This window comes from Erpetoichthys calabaricus, chromosome 15 (genome assembly GCF_900747795.2).
Source record: "Erpetoichthys calabaricus chromosome 15, fErpCal1.3, whole genome shotgun sequence".
NCBI lineage: Eukaryota > Metazoa > Chordata > Cladistia > Polypteriformes > Polypteridae > Erpetoichthys > Erpetoichthys calabaricus.
The window spans coordinates 15,603,152-15,621,966 of record NC_041408.2 but is presented as its reverse complement, the minus strand read 5'-3'; the positions used below and the strand labels follow the sequence as shown (position 1 = coordinate 15,621,966).

Genomic DNA, 18,815 nt, shown 5'->3' with positions numbered 1-18,815 from the left:
CTGTCTTGTCATGGAGCACAGTTTAAACTTTTGAAAAAGAGACAAATGTTTGTTTGCAGTGTTTGAATAACGTTCCTGTCTCTCTACAACCTCCTGTGTTTCTGCGCAAATCTGTGACCCAAGCATGACAATATAAAAATAACCATATAAACATATGGTTTCTACTTCGCGGATTTTCTTATTTCGCGGGTGGCTCTGGAACGCAACCCCCGCGATGGAGGAAGGATTACTGTACACAACATTCTCAAACTCACTTAATCTAATTCAGGGTCATGGGGGATTGGAACCTGTGTCAATGCTGTATATAATGTGGCAGGGCTAACTACCATGCTGTACACAAATTTACATATATTAATCCAGACTACCTGTGCTATCCATCTAAGACTGGTTGAAATCTAAGTAATCAATGGAGACTTCATGCGGTACACCTTCTGTGGGAATGTGTTTTGTAATGCATGTAGTAGTAAAATGCATTGCATTTGTCATTTCAACAGATGGTGTATCACAAACATTTGCAGTAATAAAATACATTACTGCAAATGTTTATGATACACCATCTTCTGGAATGACAAATGCAATGCATGTGTCTGTCTTATATGCCATTTGGTTTAGGATTCATAAATGTAGTGTTAATCTTTGTGATATGCCATCTGTTGAAGTGACAGAGACATAGCAACTTGACCGATACACAAACACTTTTTCTTTTAATATGTTGGATAATTGTTTGGGTGATAACTAATCAAATTATTTTATGTGTGTTAGTTGGTAATTATTGAACACAATGGAAAAAATGACATGAAATATACTGGATTTTTGTGACAGAGCAAATTTCCAGTGCTCTAATATATATATATATATATATATATATATATATATATATATATATATTCAGTAAGATGCATTTTCTGTCTGATTTCCTATTTTATTGTTTAATAGTGGCTTTCTGGCCTCAAAATGTAATTATTTGTTACAGCCTTCAACCTTGTTGAACTCCTTGTCATATCTGAAAAACGTAATGTTGCACATTGAAGTCCGCTTTTTTATGTATAACAGTGGACAATTTCTGTAGTTATAAATTCAAATGCTAAAAAGAATTTTTTTCTTCAACATTCTTCAGATATTTTTAACTTAAGCCCTGGTTACACTCCCATTTCTGAATGATTTTATAATGCATTTGACATATTGGCTTTTACAAAGTGCTATGCTGTGTTCAATGTGAATGGCTAACCACTTTGGGAACACAGTGTACAATTTGTTGAGGGCTGAAGGTGAATTTTTCAAAACCTTTTGAGCTGCTTGCTTATGCATTCTTGAGGTTTTTATATGTGTGCGTATATATATGTGCATATATATTTGTGTATATATATATATATTATATATATACTGTATATACAAACATTACAAACATTAAAGAGTGTAGTCCTTACTGGCATTTCTACTCTTTTTTATAGGATACCTCACAGCCTGGTTTCAAGCACAGTTGTAGTTAACTATGCTAATTAAAAACCCATGTTGGTTCTTTTACTTTGGATTTCTTGTCACCTGCAGCTGATTATTTTTTTAACCAACAAGAAATAAGCCTAATTCATGTGACATTTCCCTTTTGTGAAAATGGATATAATGACAGCAATGTGAAGACACATCAGTGCATGTAAAAATTAGTGTGAGTACATAGCCCATAACAGTTATGTTCACAAAAGATGATATAACATCAATAGTAGACCTTATTTACATGAAAACTCTCATCTGTTTAGGCAGCCAGTCAAACCAACCTAAAAAAACAAAATTACTATTGACATTTGAATAACTTTAACTGGAACAGTTTTGTTTTTCTTAGAGAAGTGTGTGCGAAATAGTGTTCATACGATAGCTAAGTGGGTAACGGCACAGCAGCGAACCTAAAGCAGAGAGAGTTACTGTCGAGAGAGGCTGTTCATTGGCAGTCTGATTGTGTTTAATTGTAATTGCTATATTAAAAAAACATACTGGCTATAGTTTTCTGTTCTTTAACTAGACAATGTTGTTGTTCGTAGAGTAATGAATGCAGAATGGCGGTGTATACAGAAGGTGGGTGGGCTCCTGCAATGTGGTAAATACTCGGATGTAGACAGAAGAAATGCAAGGAGGTTATTCCTTTGCAGTGTCACTTTTTTTGTTTTATGGTGATCACTATGTGAGAGAAACATACTGGCCCATGTTACCAAAATTGAGAATATTGAAATGTTCAAACAATTGTTTTTGCTTTGCATTACATTGTGAAATATAATAACAGTTAAAAAAGGGAAGGCACCATTCATGCAGTAAACAAATAAAGAGGGAGAAGGGTGTTGTTCTTTTGTGATGCTTAAAAATAATTTGTTCTTTAAAATAAAGCACATTATTAAATTTATGGTTTATTTTATAATAGTTTAATGTAAGTATTAGCAATGGAAAGAGTGCAGTTAAGCAAAGTGTGAAGTAGTTGTGTGACTAACAATGGTCAATGAGTGCAATTACTCACTAGATTTTACTCTATGGAGGTAAATGAAATATCTCTTTGCAAAACATAACAGAAATAGTTCTATTAACAGTGAACAGTGGCTCTTTAGTTAATAATGACCGCTTTGTGGTATAAAAGTTGGACATAGGCAATTAGATGAATATGTACATTTAGTTGTACTTGAACAGACAAAAATAAATAAGGTTGCAAGAAAATCCGATGATTTTGAAGCAAAGGTTTTAATGGATGGCAGAAATTAAATTTGTTTGACTGAAAAACAACATTCACATGGCACAACTGGACTATGTTGTAGAAGTTTGTTTGGGGGATGAAAGGAGAAGAGTGAGATTCCATCCTGCAGAACAGTGTAGGATAGCCTCCATATGCAACGTTGCTTGTGGGACTGCAGATGCTCTTATTTTTCTTTTGATTTGGAAAGCTTAGTACATGTAAACTGAGCATACAGCTTCCAGCAAAGCTCTCCTGCAGTACCTTTAACACTTGGCTCTGCTCAGATTATTTAGTATGTATCCATGGGCAGGAGGAGGAGTATAGGAACCTAATCAAGGACTTTGTTAAATAGTTCGACTCAAACCACCTACACCTGAACACCAGCAAAACCAAGGAGCTGGTGGTGGATTTTAGGAGACCCAGGCCCCTCCTGGACCCCATGATCATCAGAGGTGACTGTATGCAGAGGGTGCAGCCCTATAAATACTTGGGAGTGCAGCTGGATGATAAATTGGACTGGACTGCCAATACTGATGCTCTGTGCAAGAGAGGACAGAGCTGACTATACTTCCTCAGAAGGCTAGCGTCCTTCAACATCTGTAATAAGATGCTGCAGATGTTCTATCAGACGGTTGTGGCGAGCGCCCTCTTCTACGCAGTGGTGTGCTAGGGAGGCAGCATAAAGAAGAGGGACACGTCACGCCTCTACAAACTGGTGAGGAAGGCAAGCTCTATTGTAGGCACGGAGCTAGACAGTTTGACATCTGTGGCAGAGGCTCCTGTCAATCATGGAGAATCCACTGCATCCACTGAACAGGATCATCTCCAGACAGAGGAGCAGCTTCAGCGACAGACTGCTGTCACCGTCCTGCTCCACTGACAGACTGAGGAGATCGTTCCTCCCCCACACTATGCGACTCTTCAATTCCACCCGGGGGGGTTAAATGTTAGACAATAACTTTGTATAATGTTGTTATACCTGCATTTTTACCAGTCTTTAATATTGTTTTGTATCAGTATGCTGCTGCTGGAGTATGTGAATTTCCCCTTGGGATTAATAAAGTATCTATCTATCTATCTATGCCTTGCTTCAGTCTTGTTTCCCATCATAGTACATTAGCAGCATAACATGTACAAAATTTGAGAGAGAAAATTGCAAAATTTATAATGCGTGCATTTTATAGCAGACTTCCAATAATAAATAATTAACTTTGATTGTTTTATTTTATTATGTTATGCTATTAGAGTCCTCTTTTATTTGCATCAGGGATACTACTTGAATGACAGAGATTCACAATCTTATGTATAAAAATGTCATATTTATTTTTGAAAAAATTAACCATTATTAAACATAAAAGACAAACACTTCTCCAAAGCCAACATTGTTTAGCAGAAAATTTGGATCAATTTAGGGCAACTCTTTTGCTAAATGTTTGACTTCTTTATAATTTTATTATTAGTAGAGGTAGTAGTATCTGCTGGTCCTTGTGTTGATTGATTTCATTTGTTAAAGAACAATTTGTATAGCTCTACCTTCATTGATAAATATTTATTCTTAAGTAAATTTTCATTAACCTTTTTTGTCCAAACGTTTCTCAAGCAGTATTTTTTCCATTTGTCTCTGCGATGTGCTTTCGGTGGCAGAAACAAACTGCCACTTATTTCACAGCACAGAGCAGATTACAGAATTAACACAGATTATACAGATTCATGTCTGTGCTAAAATAATTCTGCATGTAACTTATTATGTTAAACCTTAACCCACTAGAGCGAGTGATGGTTGCTTATTGTTTGCTTTGATGCATTAGCATCAGTTTTTACATAACAGATGGCATGTGTTGTTATTCTTTTGGCATTTTAACTCTTACTTGGTCTTTTTGTGGGACTTAGTTAGTGGAGATATTTTGCCATGGAATTAGGTGGCAATTTCTATTAGTAAAAATTCCACGCGACAGTACTGAACCATGAGTAACGTCTGTTGCTAAAGCTCAGGGTGACATCAAGGTCTGCCAAGTGGGGTGTGTTTAAGAAATACTTGGTCCTTAAGTATAGAAAACCCAAACTGAATTGTTGAGCTTGTGTTGGATAAAAGAGAATAAAGGATTGTGTTGTGTATACCTGTTTTCAGATTATTTAAACACAGAGAAAAGGCTTACTACTGAATTTAATATAAATACTAAATGTTATTTGTTTATATTTTGTACGTATAGTTCTGCAGTTTGTGTAAATTTAGGCTTATAATACTGAAAACCTGTTCTTTTATTTTGTAACTAGATGGCTTCCTTCTAGCAGTCGGATCCCATGACAACTTCATTTATCTCTACAATGTGTCTGAAAATGGCCGCAAATATAGCAGATATGGAAAATGCAGTGTAAGTAACCCCCAGGGGTGGCACTGGCCTAGCCTGGCTTTCTCACACCTTAAAAAACAATCTCTAACTGGTTTTTTTTTGTTTTTTTGTCTTTTTTAGGGACATTCCAGCTATATCACTCACCTGGACTGGTCTCCAGATAACAAGTTCATCATGTCGAACTCTGGAGACTATGAAATCCTGTACTGTAAGTGAGCCTTTGCATTAAAGAGAAGTTTATTCTCTGGAGATTGTATTTTGTAGAAGATATTTGCTTTAAAATAATAATGAAAAGACCTCTGCTGTGCCAGTTAGTTATTGTTGCATAGTTATTTTTTTCTAACCTATATCTCACTGCCTTCAAGGGGACATTCCAAGTGGCTGCAAGCTTATCCGGAACCGGTCTGAATGCAAAGACATTGACTGGGCCACCTACACATGTGTGCTGGGTTTTCAGGTGTTTGGTAAGTCTTTTCTTAGCCTGATGAGTGACTGTCACTTGTTAGTATTTGGATAATGTGTGCATCTCTGACACTGACCAGTTATCTGCTTATGGCGTTGGCAGCATAAGGCATTCACATCTTTGTTGGATCGACAAGTGGTTTATTTCTCACATTTTTCTGAACTGGGACCAAATTCTAATAGAGCAGCATGTTCTTTTTAATGTACTGAGACTCTTTTTAGCATGACTGTCTCATTCCCAAATGAGACAACAGTACTTGGTATGTCCGAGCTGCATTCAGGGTAGTAGTGCCACTACTTTTAGATCACCACAGATGATCCAGTTTTAGATGTCATATTATACAGTATATCCATCCATTTTCCAACCCGCTGAATCCGAACACAGGGTCACGGGGGTCCGCTGGAGCCAATCCCAGCCAACACAGGGCACAAGGCAGGAACCAATCCCGGGCAGGGTGCCAACCCACCGCAGTATACAGTATATGTATACTTACAATGTAGTATAGAATGAAATCACAAAAATAGCCTATTACAAGAAATGGTAATTGACAGAGAAATTTAAAGAAGATTTTTCTTATCAACATGCCGTTATCCATAAAATACACTCAACAGTAGTGTTGAGTCGGTACAAAAATTTCGACTTTGGTATTGATACTAGGCTTCAGACCTCAATACCGTTGCCAAAATGGTTGTGAAGCAAATAATAGGTAGCAAATAACACACTACACCTTACCCCCACTCCCTCAGTCTGTCTAACTCCTGCATCCCTGGTGCACCACACCATCACTCCACACTACACACTACTTCCATCTTGATAGTATGAAGTGTGCAATCATCAATGTAATACCTATGGTACGGGGGAGAAAATCACCTATGAAGTCTCAATCAAGCAATAAGTGGTTGGGACTGGGGGTTGTCTCAAGTGAGGTCCCAATCGTATCAGAACAACAAGGGATGTGGGGCTATTCATTATCAAGTCCTGATCACTTTAAAGCCTGTGACTTTGTTTTGTGAAACCTACAGAGTGAATGTTTTTCCACATTTACACTACAGAATGTCGAAGGGAGGGGAAGACAAGAAAAGCTGATGTTTACTTCCTATGCCAAAAATCCTGCCTTGTTGCTACCGTACCATTTTAAAATGTGGGTTTTTTGGTACTTTTTCAGTACCAGTATACTGCACAGCCCTTCTCCAAAGTTCTCAGGAAGAAAAATCTTCCTTGTTCTCTGCACGATTTTGATTCATTAGCTTAATGTTTAACATAAATAGGAACTTACAGTGGAATGGTGATCATTACATTTTTGGGACTAAGAAGTGTCTTGCTTGTAACTTTATTTTTAATTGCATAGAATCACCGATTCTTTATGAGACCACTGGTTTTTTTGGTTTTTTTTCCCCCAGCCTCTGTTGTCCCATTTGAAAGGAAAGCAATAGTACTTGATATAACCAAGCTGTAAAACAAGTAATGCAGCAGTAATTTTCAGATCCCTATGGATATTCCAAGAATAATTTTCATTCTTATTTTTAGTCAAGTGTAGTTTCATATTGTCTTATGCTGCACGGATGAAGGAAATTTATGCTAGTGGTACTGGTAGGTCCTCATTTCTAGTATACAGTATAGCAATACATAGCGCATTGAAGAACTGGTGAGAAGGTGTCATTCAATTGGATAGTGATGCCACCTAAAAGTCTATACTGAGAATCTATATCATTAAAGTAGATCAGGCGGCACGGTGGCGCAGTGGGTAGCGCTGCTGCCTCGCAGTTGGGAGATCTGGGGACCTGGGTTCGCTTCCTGGGTCCTCCCTGCGTGGAGTTTGCATGTTCTCCCCGTGTCTGCGTGGGTTTTTTCCGGGCGCTCCGGTTTCCTCCCACAGTCCAAAGACATGCTGGTTAGGTGGATTGGCGATTCTAAATTGGTCGTAGTGTGTGCTTGGTGTGTGGGTGTGTTTGTGTGCGTCCTGCAGTGGGTTGGCACCCTGCCCAGGATTGGTTCCTGCCTTGTGCCCTGTGTTGGCTGGGATTGGCTCCAGCAGACCCCCGTGACCCTGTGTTCGGATTCAGCGGGTTGGAAAATGGATGGATGGATGGACACTTGGTAGAGAAAATATTTTGAATGCTTCTTGGCAGTCGGAAAGACAACATATTTCACTGCCCTGTTGTAAAAGTTTTCATTCTGCCATTCATGAAACTAAAGTTTCAGCCCAGTTGTTTGTTAACTTTAGATTAAAGTTAATTGATGAGGTTTGGAAACTGGGAAGATAGCTTCAGTAATCTAATTACTACCCAGCTTTGTTTCAATCTTCCATCTGCTCAACTTTATCATTTTCTTCTGGACTTTTACCATATAGACAATTAGTGAGAATATCTGTTATCCAAAAATTGTTTGATAGAGAAATTTGAATTGCATTTCTGAATTTGACTTGCAAAAGTGTACAGGTATTAGAAACATTGATAAATTTACATCCTATGACTTTCGTAACCTTATTATTACCCAATTATTCATACCGTGTCTTTGTAGGTGTGTGGCCTGAAGGCTCAGATGGGACAGACATCAATGCTTTGGTCAGGTCTCATAACAGGAAGGTGATCGCATTAGCTGATGATTTCTGCAAGGTTCATTTGTTCCAGTATCCCTGTTCCAAACCCAAGGTGAGGTCCAAGTGAACCTTTTATTTGAAATAAAAAGCATTTTTTCTTTTATCCCCTAATCTGTGCTGTGCTAGAAGTTGAGCCATCCTCCCCTTAACAGTTTTCTGTAACTCTTCTGAATACATGGAGTCAGTGACTCTCCTCTTACAAATCTGATTACATTTTTGTGTACTTAGAGAGATTGGTAGTATAGAGATGACTGTGTTCTTTTCTAGTTTATTTCATTCAGTCACATCACAGCTTGATTAGAAAGTTTGACGGTTTATTTTATTTTTTTTTTTCAAGGCACCAAGCCACAAATACAGTGCCCACAGCAGTCATGTGACAAACGTGAGCTTCATTCACAGTGACAGCCACTTGATCTCTACTGGTGGGAAAGACATGAGCATCATTCAGTGGCGGCTCATCGAGAAGATTCCACTGGGCTCCAGTGATACTCTAAGCCTGACAGATGTGGGCAGTGGCCATATCACTAGTCCTTCCTCTCGTGGGATAGTGCAGGCTCCACAGCCTGTCACAATGCACTCTGTAATTTCAGAATCTGAGGTGGACACCCCCAATGGACAGGAGGAGAGCTCACCTGGCACCCCACCTCCATCTGACAGCACCCTAAGCCCTGATGACAGTCTTGAACCAAGTGAGGAACACCCTACACCTCAGCCTGCCTCGACTCCTATTGAGGAGCTCCCATCCAATGCTGCCTGTCTGATACCTTCGTAAGGGTCACTCTTACACCTCCTGTCCACATGGCCAGGCACATCTCTATCTCTCTCTCTCTCTCTCTCTCTCTCTCTCTCTCTCTCTCTCTCTCTCTCTCTCTGTGTCTCTCTCTTTTATTTTTAATTTTTTTGTAAGAAAGGATGGGGGTTTCTGAGCCGGTCAGCCTCTGAAGGCAAATGTTTACTTTACTTTGGTTTAAGGGGTCCTGAGCTATTGTACAGCAGGGGGTTCAGGAGTCAGCCTTCCTGCTAGGCCCTATGCTGTGGGATATTTTGGTTTGTTTCTTCTTGTCTCAGGAATCAATGCTGATTGACCAGTGAGACGCTTTCTGCATACACCTATCTGCCCTCCCCTCCCGCATCAGTAACAGCGGGATTCAGAATCTTGTCTTTGTAAAAAGGAGGTGCCATAATATCCTTTAATACTGAGTCAGTGATGTCTTTCTGTCTTCTGTATCCCACAGCAAAACCACCTAGCACCTCCTGCTTGTGTTTATTTTGCTGATCGCAAGAGCAGGGCAACCTGACCATTGGTTTTAACTCTAGATGTCCAGAAAAATTACAAATGACCTCTGTCATAAGAGCTGTCGCTTGTAAGCATCTTCTTACTGCAGGCAGTTGGCATTAGAGGGCGGACATTACATCTGAGGAGATCAAAGGTTGGTGGGAGGGAGTGAAGGAGGAAGAGTATGTCTTTCAGAAAGAGATGGTTTCAATGAACAAGGACAGTCATTGGGTTGGAGGGTTGTTGTACTATACGGCTGTCAGTGAAAATTGGCAACCCAGTACAGTAAAGCTGTGGCAGCTATTAACATGGTCTACCAGTGTAGTACTGGGATAAAACATGTGGCAGACCTGGTCTCCCATAGGTACTGTCCAGCATGGATTTGTATAAAAGTCTTAACAAGTGCACCATTCCAGTGTCCAGATCTCTGTGGTCACCACATAACTATTATAGCAGTTGCATGGTGTTGCTGCTGGACTAACGTGACGTAGATGGAATGGTTTACATGTTGTAAAAGGAGCTGTGCTTTATAGTGAAAAATGCTACAGTGAGAAAGTGCATCCTTGTTCTTTGAAACATCTCGGCACCATGTGAGAAAATGGGAGCTTCATTCTGACAGCTGCTTAGGTAGAGCATGAGTCCTGGAGACTATTTGCTGGGTGGCATTTTAACAGGCATTCGCCCATTGGTGAGTAAAAACCTGTGGGGAGGCAGCAGCAGTTCCATATAAGTCTGCTTCTCCTGGCCAAAGGGCTGACTTTCTTACAGGCTAGGAGGGCCAACACCCTCAGGGTATTTGGGTGGGGAGAAAGGGAATCATGAAGTCCTAAACGGGAAGGGGCAGCACTGGGGACTAGGGTTACCGCTGAGTGGCTGGGGGGTGGTGTGGTATACATCCACAGTGATATAGAAGTGGGGGGGGGGGGGGGGGGGGGGGTTGTGGCGTGACTCTTATTGAGGTGCGCTGAAATGTCTCATTTGCCATTTGGGCTTTGTGACAGCTTTATAGGGTGCAGTCCTCACCTTTCTTGGAAGTTCTAGAGTGGTGGGGAGCACCCCGGTAATGTGTTCATTTGACTTGGGGGGGTTTTGCTGGTGGGTTCCACTTTTTGGTACTCTGCTGGAGAGAAGTGCCCCGTACGCATTCCCGTCTACTGTAAACAAAAAAATAAAAACATTAAAAAAAAAAAAAAATAAAGAGTCAAATGAAAGGAAACAGAATTTGTCAGGCGTGTATCATGTTCAATGCTAGGAGTGGAATCCCTCCTGCCAACACGGCCCCCATAAGGTGCAGCTTCACTAGAAGGGTCTTGGTTTTGTTTGCTTTTGAAGTGTTGTGGCAGATCTTATCTGTTGACAGATTTGCTTATGGTAATTGTGATACCCATCAGACCCACCCATGGTGTAAATGCTGCCACATTTCTGCAATTTAGTTTTATTTTGTATGTGGTCTTACAAAGCTGAGCATGGAATTGTTTTCTTAGTGGACACTCGACAGAGGTGCGGTCTGCCAGTGTTTACCGGGGGAACAAATCTTATGAGATATAATGTGCACTAAAACATCCACAGACTTGGTGCACACCACTTTTTGAATGGTTAACTTAAAACCACTATTGGGAAGAACTGCCATTGTCAAGGACACTCCTATGTGAATAATGCCCCTTTCAATGTGGAACATTTCCCACTGAACATAATGAAAAGGAAAGCAGAAAAAAAAAAACGAAACAAACAAAAAGCACACCAGTTCTGAGTCTGAGATCGTGCTAGAAGGAGGCACATTTTATTTGCTGGGTCATTTACTGTGTTGTCGTCTCACTTACGTGTCAGCCTGATCTGAATTCAGTAGGTGTGCTGACTCAAGCAGAAGCATTTTTATATAAATTTCCCTGATGAGCAACATTACAAGTTTAGAGCTTGGTAAGAGTAATTTGTATGGATTTGAATTTCATAAGTCCCTGAATTGTGATGACGTGACAGCTTCCAGAGCGCTTTTATAATTTAAATTCTTTAAATATGTGCCACCTTTATTGTGTCATTTTTTTGACTTCTGCCCTCTGAGAAAGTTTTTTTTTTTTTGGACAGGCTGCATGTGACACAAGTGTAATTTTGAGATTGCTTCAGGTCCTGCCGTCTGATGTCAGTACTGCTCGCTCCTTCAGTGACAAAGGACTAGAATTGACATGGAAATCAATAGTTGGCAGTTGTCCATGAAATCCCCTTCGTATAGATGAGTGTGATATAGTGTGAGTGTACTTTATGATCTAATTTACATTTAATTTGTAAATTAATCTAGATACCACAGTACACATTTTCTTGTTTTTGTGTGTGTTCCTTTCTCTCATGGCTCTTAACCAGCACATGAGACCATATTACTTTTGTTCTTTTTATTATGCTCCCAAATTATGGAGTCAGTCTCACATTCAGAATGCTGCAGTAGTATCTTTATTAAATGAGCAGTAAAATGATTAGTAATTAAAAGGTTCCTCCCAGGCCTAATGCTGCCAGCTTCAATTGGGCCATGCCTTCGGCACTAGACGCCAGTCACTTATTACACAGGTTGCTGTCACAGCACTTCCAGCCCGTCTTCTGGCATATCTCCAAGGTGGCGCAGCCTTTCCCACCGTTCTCTGTAAATACAAAGAGATATCTGCATGTTACGTGGGCATTGGTGACTGGTTCTCCATTGTTGTAAAGAGTCCTAATTGATGGATCTAGTTTAACGTGACCTGCGTATGACCTTAAGTAGGACAGAAACAGTGGCTCAGCCAGCCAGGAGATGCTTGTTTCTAGCAAGTCTGTGGTTTTCAAGATCCAGACACTCGGTAAACAAGCTGGGACAGCTCAGAATGACCTCGTCCACCCTAGGGGCAGGGCAGACAACTCTAAACATAAACAGCGAAACGATCACAGCCACATTCACGGAAGCAGTATTGGAGACCCACAAGCCGTGACTGATGAATGAAGCCGTTGGACAGAACAAATTACAGTTATGCACATACAGGCATGTCAGGGGAGATGGTGTGTGGGGGGGGTATGGGGGTGGTGAATGAACAGCAAATACAGACGAGCTTGTGCAAGTAACGGTGAAGCAATCAGTCACAAGGAAAGAATCGATTGCACAAGTACTCTGTGGAAAAGCGGCAGCCGGGATTGCACAAATAAGTCTGCAGTTTTGACTGTTAGTAAGCACAGACGATGACAAACCTGTAATTGCACACCCTGTCACACAAGCAAAAGCATTTTTTCTAGTCGTTCTCAACCTCCTATGCTGCTTGGCAATCCTCCGAATACCGGTCCCAAATTATTTAACAACTCTTTTCCTATCGAGTGGACAATACTACACTGAAAGCCGCGAAAAAACATTTACTGCAAGACAATAACATGTATTTCCAATATTTTGTATTAATTCCAGCACAACAGCTGCAACGTCTCTTAGTGGTAACGGTTCAACACGGAGCAACTAAATGTTGTAGTTATCGCTGAGCAAATGCATATAATTGCCGAAAAGATTTCGTTTGTGGCAGTTGCGCCACTGAAAGGTCGACAAGTAACTGGCGAACAGTCCATGATGCAACCTATATTTTTAAATAAGTAAGCTGGTTATAACTAACCTTATTGCTCCCGCTCCTAAATATTGTCCACTCGATAGGAAAAGAGTTGTTAAATAATTTGGGACCGGTATTCGGAGGATTGCCCTGACAAGACTATCACTGGTAAAGAGTTCAGCCGAGCAGGCTGCTCATCTCCCAGGAGGGGTTTAGGGACTCTGCGTCGTGTCCACTCCTAGTGGGGAGCGTTTGGTAGACCTCCAGGTGATCTGACTCGTTCTGAACATGAGGGGCCTTGGGTTCACTCTGTTTTTCACAAGCATTATAACGGTACCTTTTCTATTTTAAAGCCGTAACCTCATCTTTCTGGTTATTACAGATGAAGATGAGGCAGGGAACTGGACAGCAATCCATAAATTCTGTGTTAAATTTTAGCTCCTGCTACACCAATCTACTGGTCAATTGCAATGCCCACTGTAAGCCAACCACCCCAGGGGTAAGACACCAAGGTGTGTAGCATTCTTTGGGGGCAGACCATTATTTACAAGGTGACTTCATATTTGATGGGTCTAATGCCAAAAGTCAAGGGGTGCAGATGAGATGGCCACTTTCAAGTCTTCCTAGATATAGAGTGCTTTCCAAATATCTTAATATCAACCTTACGAATGTCAGAAACAAGACATAATGTTGGTTCAGTTCTGTAGCCGCCTTGAAAAAATTTGATTTAACATCAAGAACGTGAGCAGAGCTCTTGATCTACTATTTCAAAGTAAATGGCTCACTGGGGTGGCTCCAAATGCCTGTAGGGATACTCCTAACATATGGCTGGGCACACAATTGAGATGTCCCATAGAGCAGATCTGACAAACAGCCCTGCAAGTACAAAGGTGGGCTGACTGCTCTGCGGTTAACATCTGGATGTGAGTCTTAAGCATTATAATATAGTGGACACCCAAAGTTTAGGTTACTTGCAGTGAATCACAATTAGGATATGAAAATCAAATAAGCAAAGCTACACACACACACACAAAAGAAGCTCCAGTGCTCGTAATAAAACATCCTCCTTTAACACACATTTTCCTGCATGCTTTACACAGATTGGCATTACATAATTTTACAATCGCAGGGGTCTTTAAGACTAAGCAGTGATCATTCACCCACCTGTTGTATAACAGAACTGAGGAACGCTCCCCGAACATGTCAGCACCAAGTTATTGATGAATACGAAGTCCTCTGCAATGCACCTGATGGTGTGCTTCGCTGCAATGAGAAAAGTCACATCCTGGGTAAGAAAAGTTTGCTTTTTTTTTTTTTTTCTTTCTTTCTTTGCAGCCCACCCTCTCACATGCCCTACCTGCATTGCCCTGTGAAAACCGTGAGCTCCTTGCCACTATACCCAGTGAAAGCCTTTAATGGATTTACTCTAAGAAATGCAAATAAATGGAGCGTAATATTTACAGTGAACCACAAAAATCAGACAAATGATCAACTGAATGGTCCTACATGAAGGACAGCAAAGTCTATGGATTACTTGACTACTCACCTGTGGAAGCACGTTCAATCCGTTTAAATGTAGCATCGACACTGGGGTGGCTGGCACTGATGCCGATGGAAGCCAGGAGAAGGGGCAGCAGCAGCAGAACCTTCATGTTGCACTGTGTTTGTCCTATCTGATCTGCCAGAAACTCTGGTGTGGAAGCTGGCATTGCTTTGCTGATGGGTGTGACAGCTGGTCCCAATAGCAGCGGCTTCCTGTTGGGTGTGCCGTGTTGTGTTCCCACAGGCATTAACTCTGGCTCTTAGCCTAGATATGTTAGCCATGAATTAGTGCTGGACAGCCCCATTGCTAATCTGGCTGATAGTTGTGTGGATTTAGCAATCACTAACAGTTACACTGCTGGCCTGCTCTCCTGCCTCTTCACTTCAGAGTCAGATGATGTTTTTTCTTACACTTAGTGACCATGGGCTCTGGAGTTAGGTTCAGGTTCTGCTGCAGGCTACACATCTCATTCGGCTGTTCTCATCCATCCATCTGATTCTAAACACTACTTTAATTTGGGCTGCATTCACATTACCAGGATGAAGTAACTGAAATCCAATATTTTAACTTAATGTGACACAAACCTGATGTTTTCAGGGCTCTATGGACATGGAAAATTGATCTTTTCAAATCAGATTTGAGTCACATTTATATGTGGTCCTAGATCAAATACATACTGTATCTAAGTCATGGCCATGCGACATTAATGAGAATGGTCAGATCGGAATTCATGGGGTTTTTTGCCTGTATGCGGGTGCTGAGCGCTGTCGTCATCAGCCAGCACTGGCAGTGTGGCAAAACAATGGAGGAGAGCTACAGCTGTGACAACAGTCACAGTCTTAACTGTTGTTGGCTTCTTCTTGTACCCACACATCTCTTGGTGCAGCAGTGCCAGCAATAGCTATGTAAACAGCAAAAGCTACCCATCTGGCTTTTTTTGTCATCTCGACCTAATTATGTACAGCTGACAAACTGTTTGCCATCCTCCAGAGAAAATGTAATGCATGCACTAGCTACTAGCATGTTCATTTTGTCGGTTTAAATGCTACGTTTCATTTGAAGAGGGAAGTTGAAATTTCCAAGTTGGAATTTTCAACTGGAAAACCCTCTTAAGTCAGATTTCCAACTTGGAAGCTCAGGACAGGTCTGTCAGAAGTTTTTCCAACTTCAGTTTATGACATTAATCCAAAATGGTGATGTACACCACAAACTTTAATGAAAGCTGTAGTTATCTATCTATCTATCTATCTATCTATCTATCTATCTATCTATCTATCTATCTATCTATCTATCTATCTATCTATAACATAGTGTATTACATCTATCTATTATATTATGCTTATCTATTTATCTATAATATAGTGTATTACATCTATTATTATACAGTATTATGCTTATCTATTTATCTATAATATAGTGTATTTCATCTATCTATCTATTTATCTATCTATAATATAGTGTATTACATCTATTATTATATTATGCTTATCTATCTATAATATAGTGTATTACATCTATCTATCTATCTATCTATCTATCTATCTATCTATAACATAGTGTATTACATCTATCTATTATTATATTATGCTTATCTATTTATCTATAATATAGTGTATTACATCTATCTATCTATTTATCTATCTATAATATAGTGTATTACATCTATTATTATATTATGCTTATCTATTTATCTATAATATAGTGTATTACATCTATTATTATATTATGCTTATCTATTTATCTATAATATAGTGTATTACATCTATCTATCTATAACATAGTGTATTACATCTATCTATTATTATATTATGCTTATCTATTTATCTATAATATAGTGTATTACATCTATCTATCTATCTATCTATCTATCTATCTATTGTGAACGGCGCTATATAGCGCCCGACCCAGCACAGACTCAGATGGAGGCACGTACTTAAATAAAGCACACTCCTTTATTTTTCTTCAGCCGTGGGGTATGCCTTCCCCGTGTCCCACAGGCCCAACACAGTCCCACAAGCACTTAAATAGCACACAAACCACAACACTCCTCTTTCTTTCTTTCTTTCTTTCTTTCTTTCTTTCTTTCTTTCTTTCTTTCTTTCTTTCTTTCTTTCTTTCTTTCCCACCACTCCTCCTCAGGCTTAGTAGTCCTCCTCCTCCCGACTCTGGCTCTCTCGAGTGGTGGTGGCTGGCCTTTTTTATACCCCACCCGGAAATAGTCCAGGTGCTTGATCACCTGGGCCTAACTGCATTTCCGGGTGGAGCTGAGGAATTGACCAGCCAGGCTGCAAAGTCCATGCAGCTCCCCCTGGCGGCCATCCGAGCCCCCAACCAGGCTGTGGAGGACTCCATCTCCCATGGAGCCATGTGCCCGGTTGGGGAATCATCGTGTGCCAGGGAGGCTGCCACCAAGCGTCCCGGGGGAGGTATTGAGCTGTCCATGGTGGCTCCCCCGGAACAGATGCAGTAGGGGCGTCCCTGCCGGGCATGGGACCCGGCTGTCCTTCACACTATCTATCTATCTATCTATCTATCTATCTATCTATCTATCTATCTATCTATCTATCTATCTATCTATCTATCTATCTATACAGTTTATTAGCACGTCTGTCTATTTGTGTGTCATTAAATCACTTGTGCACACAGTAACTGTGCAACTTCTATCTGTGGACATGTCACCACGGTGTTTGGATATGCCAAATACCATATAATGTGTTCTTATCAACTGCTATTTATTCTGATGGAGAAAGCACAACAAAAGTTTTCCTGGATGGCTCCATATTGATTTTCTGAATGTGTTACTGGAATGCGGACAACTGAAGTGTGAGGTCATTCCCAGCTCCAATATCCGACTTCTGAGGTAAATGTAACGCAGCACAATACCACGAGACATCTCACAAATACGATGCTTTCCATTGGTGACGCAGATGACTTGTGCACAAACATATCAATGTGTTCATGCATGCCATTTTGTAGGACAGATGCGTTCACATTACAGTTAGATACAGGTCACCTGTAGTTATGAATGTGAACTGTCAAGATAGGCGAACCTGATTTGAACAAAAAATCGGAATTGAGCAATGAGGCTTGGAATGTGAAAGTAGCCCAAGTGTCATAAGGAGCTGGAGCATGTCCTGGTAGCATTAGGTACAAGGCACAACCCTATACCCGTACCAATTGTATGTAATTATGAGGCCCTGATCCTGGGTTTCTGAATCCAGTTCTATGATTTCAATGCTATGTCAACCAAAATTGATCCAGCTCTGACTGTCTGGACCCCCATTTGTCTCGGACAGTTCACAGATGCATTGGTAAGGATCAGCACCTTTAGACTTCCATGGGACAGCCCCCTCTCTACACTGTGTGTGCATCTTCACTCTCAGTCTTTGAATGCTCAACAGAGTGTCTCTGAGGTCTCTTTCTTTTCGTTTGATAATCTTTGGCTTTAACGCTCAGCCCTATGGGTGCCACCGCTACATCTTTGTGCTGAGAGCTCACTGAGGCTCCACCCTCCGTGTCTGATTGCCCAGGGCTGTGTTTGTAAGTCTCCACCCCTTCTGCTACGAAACTCTGCCCTATCAGACATTCTGCCATCTCTGAGAACTCACTGCCCTGTCTCTGAGCTGTGAGCCTCTCCTACTCTGAAGCAAGACGCCTCTGCATTCGATCGCTACCTACTGTGCTCTTTTCTGTTTCTCACAATTGTGTCTCCAAGGTTCAGGTTCTAAGATTTGCTCCCAACAAGAACTCAGTATCATGACATTGAGCCTGCACAGCTGCTCTTTTATTGCTGTACCAGTGAGATCTGTGACCTCTTTCTCGGCAACTTTGTTACTACATCAGCCAGAACCCAGCCTCTCATTAATGTTTTCACCAGGGACGCATAACATTGAAGACCCGTCACGTGAAACCTCCATGTGTCTTAAGGCTCCAGGGCTGCAATTAAAATGGTCTCAAATGCAACCAAAAATAGGCTGTGTCGGCCAGCTGCGAATGAAATCATCGAAACTTTAAACTAATTATATTTTAACAGATACAAAAGGCTTTTTTATTGTTAAGCGGATGTGCCGTTAACACGTATGTGGCTGCGGGCTCCACTTTGCATGTCCCTGAGCCGTATAAAGGCGGGTTTATATCCCGCGCTGGGCTCGAGGGAGTCGCGGCGAAAATGACGTCAGAATTGGAGACACGCGCGCGGGAAAAAAAAGTACACGGCGCTGCTGACTGGACGGCCGTGAATTTCAACGAGAGGCTGGTTACGGTTGTGTCGGAATAATGAACGAAAGGCCGAAAATCACACGACCAGTCATCCGAACAAAAAGGTAGGA

General features: G+C 40.9%; 2 protein-coding genes across 6 annotated transcripts in view; one reads left to right on the top strand and one right to left on the bottom strand.

Moving 5' to 3' along the window:
* LOC114665885 (echinoderm microtubule-associated protein-like 4) overlaps positions 1–10,620 on the top strand; it is a 50,661-nt gene extending 40,041 nt beyond the window's left edge. For all 5 annotated transcript variants that reach the window (XM_028820541.2, XM_051919544.1, XM_051919543.1 and 2 more), the window contains 5 exons: positions 4,985–5,082; positions 5,182–5,269; positions 5,427–5,525; positions 8,045–8,175; positions 8,461–10,620. In XM_028820541.2, coding sequence (XP_028676374.1) covers positions 4,985–5,082; positions 5,182–5,269; positions 5,427–5,525; positions 8,045–8,175; positions 8,461–8,895 — 851 coding nt within the window. In that variant the 3' untranslated portion in view covers positions 8,896–10,620. The remainder of the gene's footprint in view (positions 1–4,984; positions 5,083–5,181; positions 5,270–5,426; positions 5,526–8,044; positions 8,176–8,460) is intronic.
* Positions 10,621–11,818: 1,198 nt separating this feature from the next.
* wu:fj16a03 (uncharacterized protein LOC335475 homolog) lies at positions 11,819–14,749 on the bottom strand. Its single transcript, XM_051919552.1, has 3 exons — positions 14,491–14,749; positions 14,109–14,207; positions 11,819–12,026 (listed from the first exon to the last, which is right to left on the bottom strand). The coding sequence occupies exons 1-3, from the start codon at positions 14,732–14,734 to the stop codon at positions 11,941–11,943; spliced, it is 429 nt and encodes a 142-aa protein (XP_051775512.1). The 5' UTR covers positions 14,735–14,749; the 3' UTR covers positions 11,819–11,940.
* Positions 14,750–18,815: the final 4,066 nt, after the last annotated feature.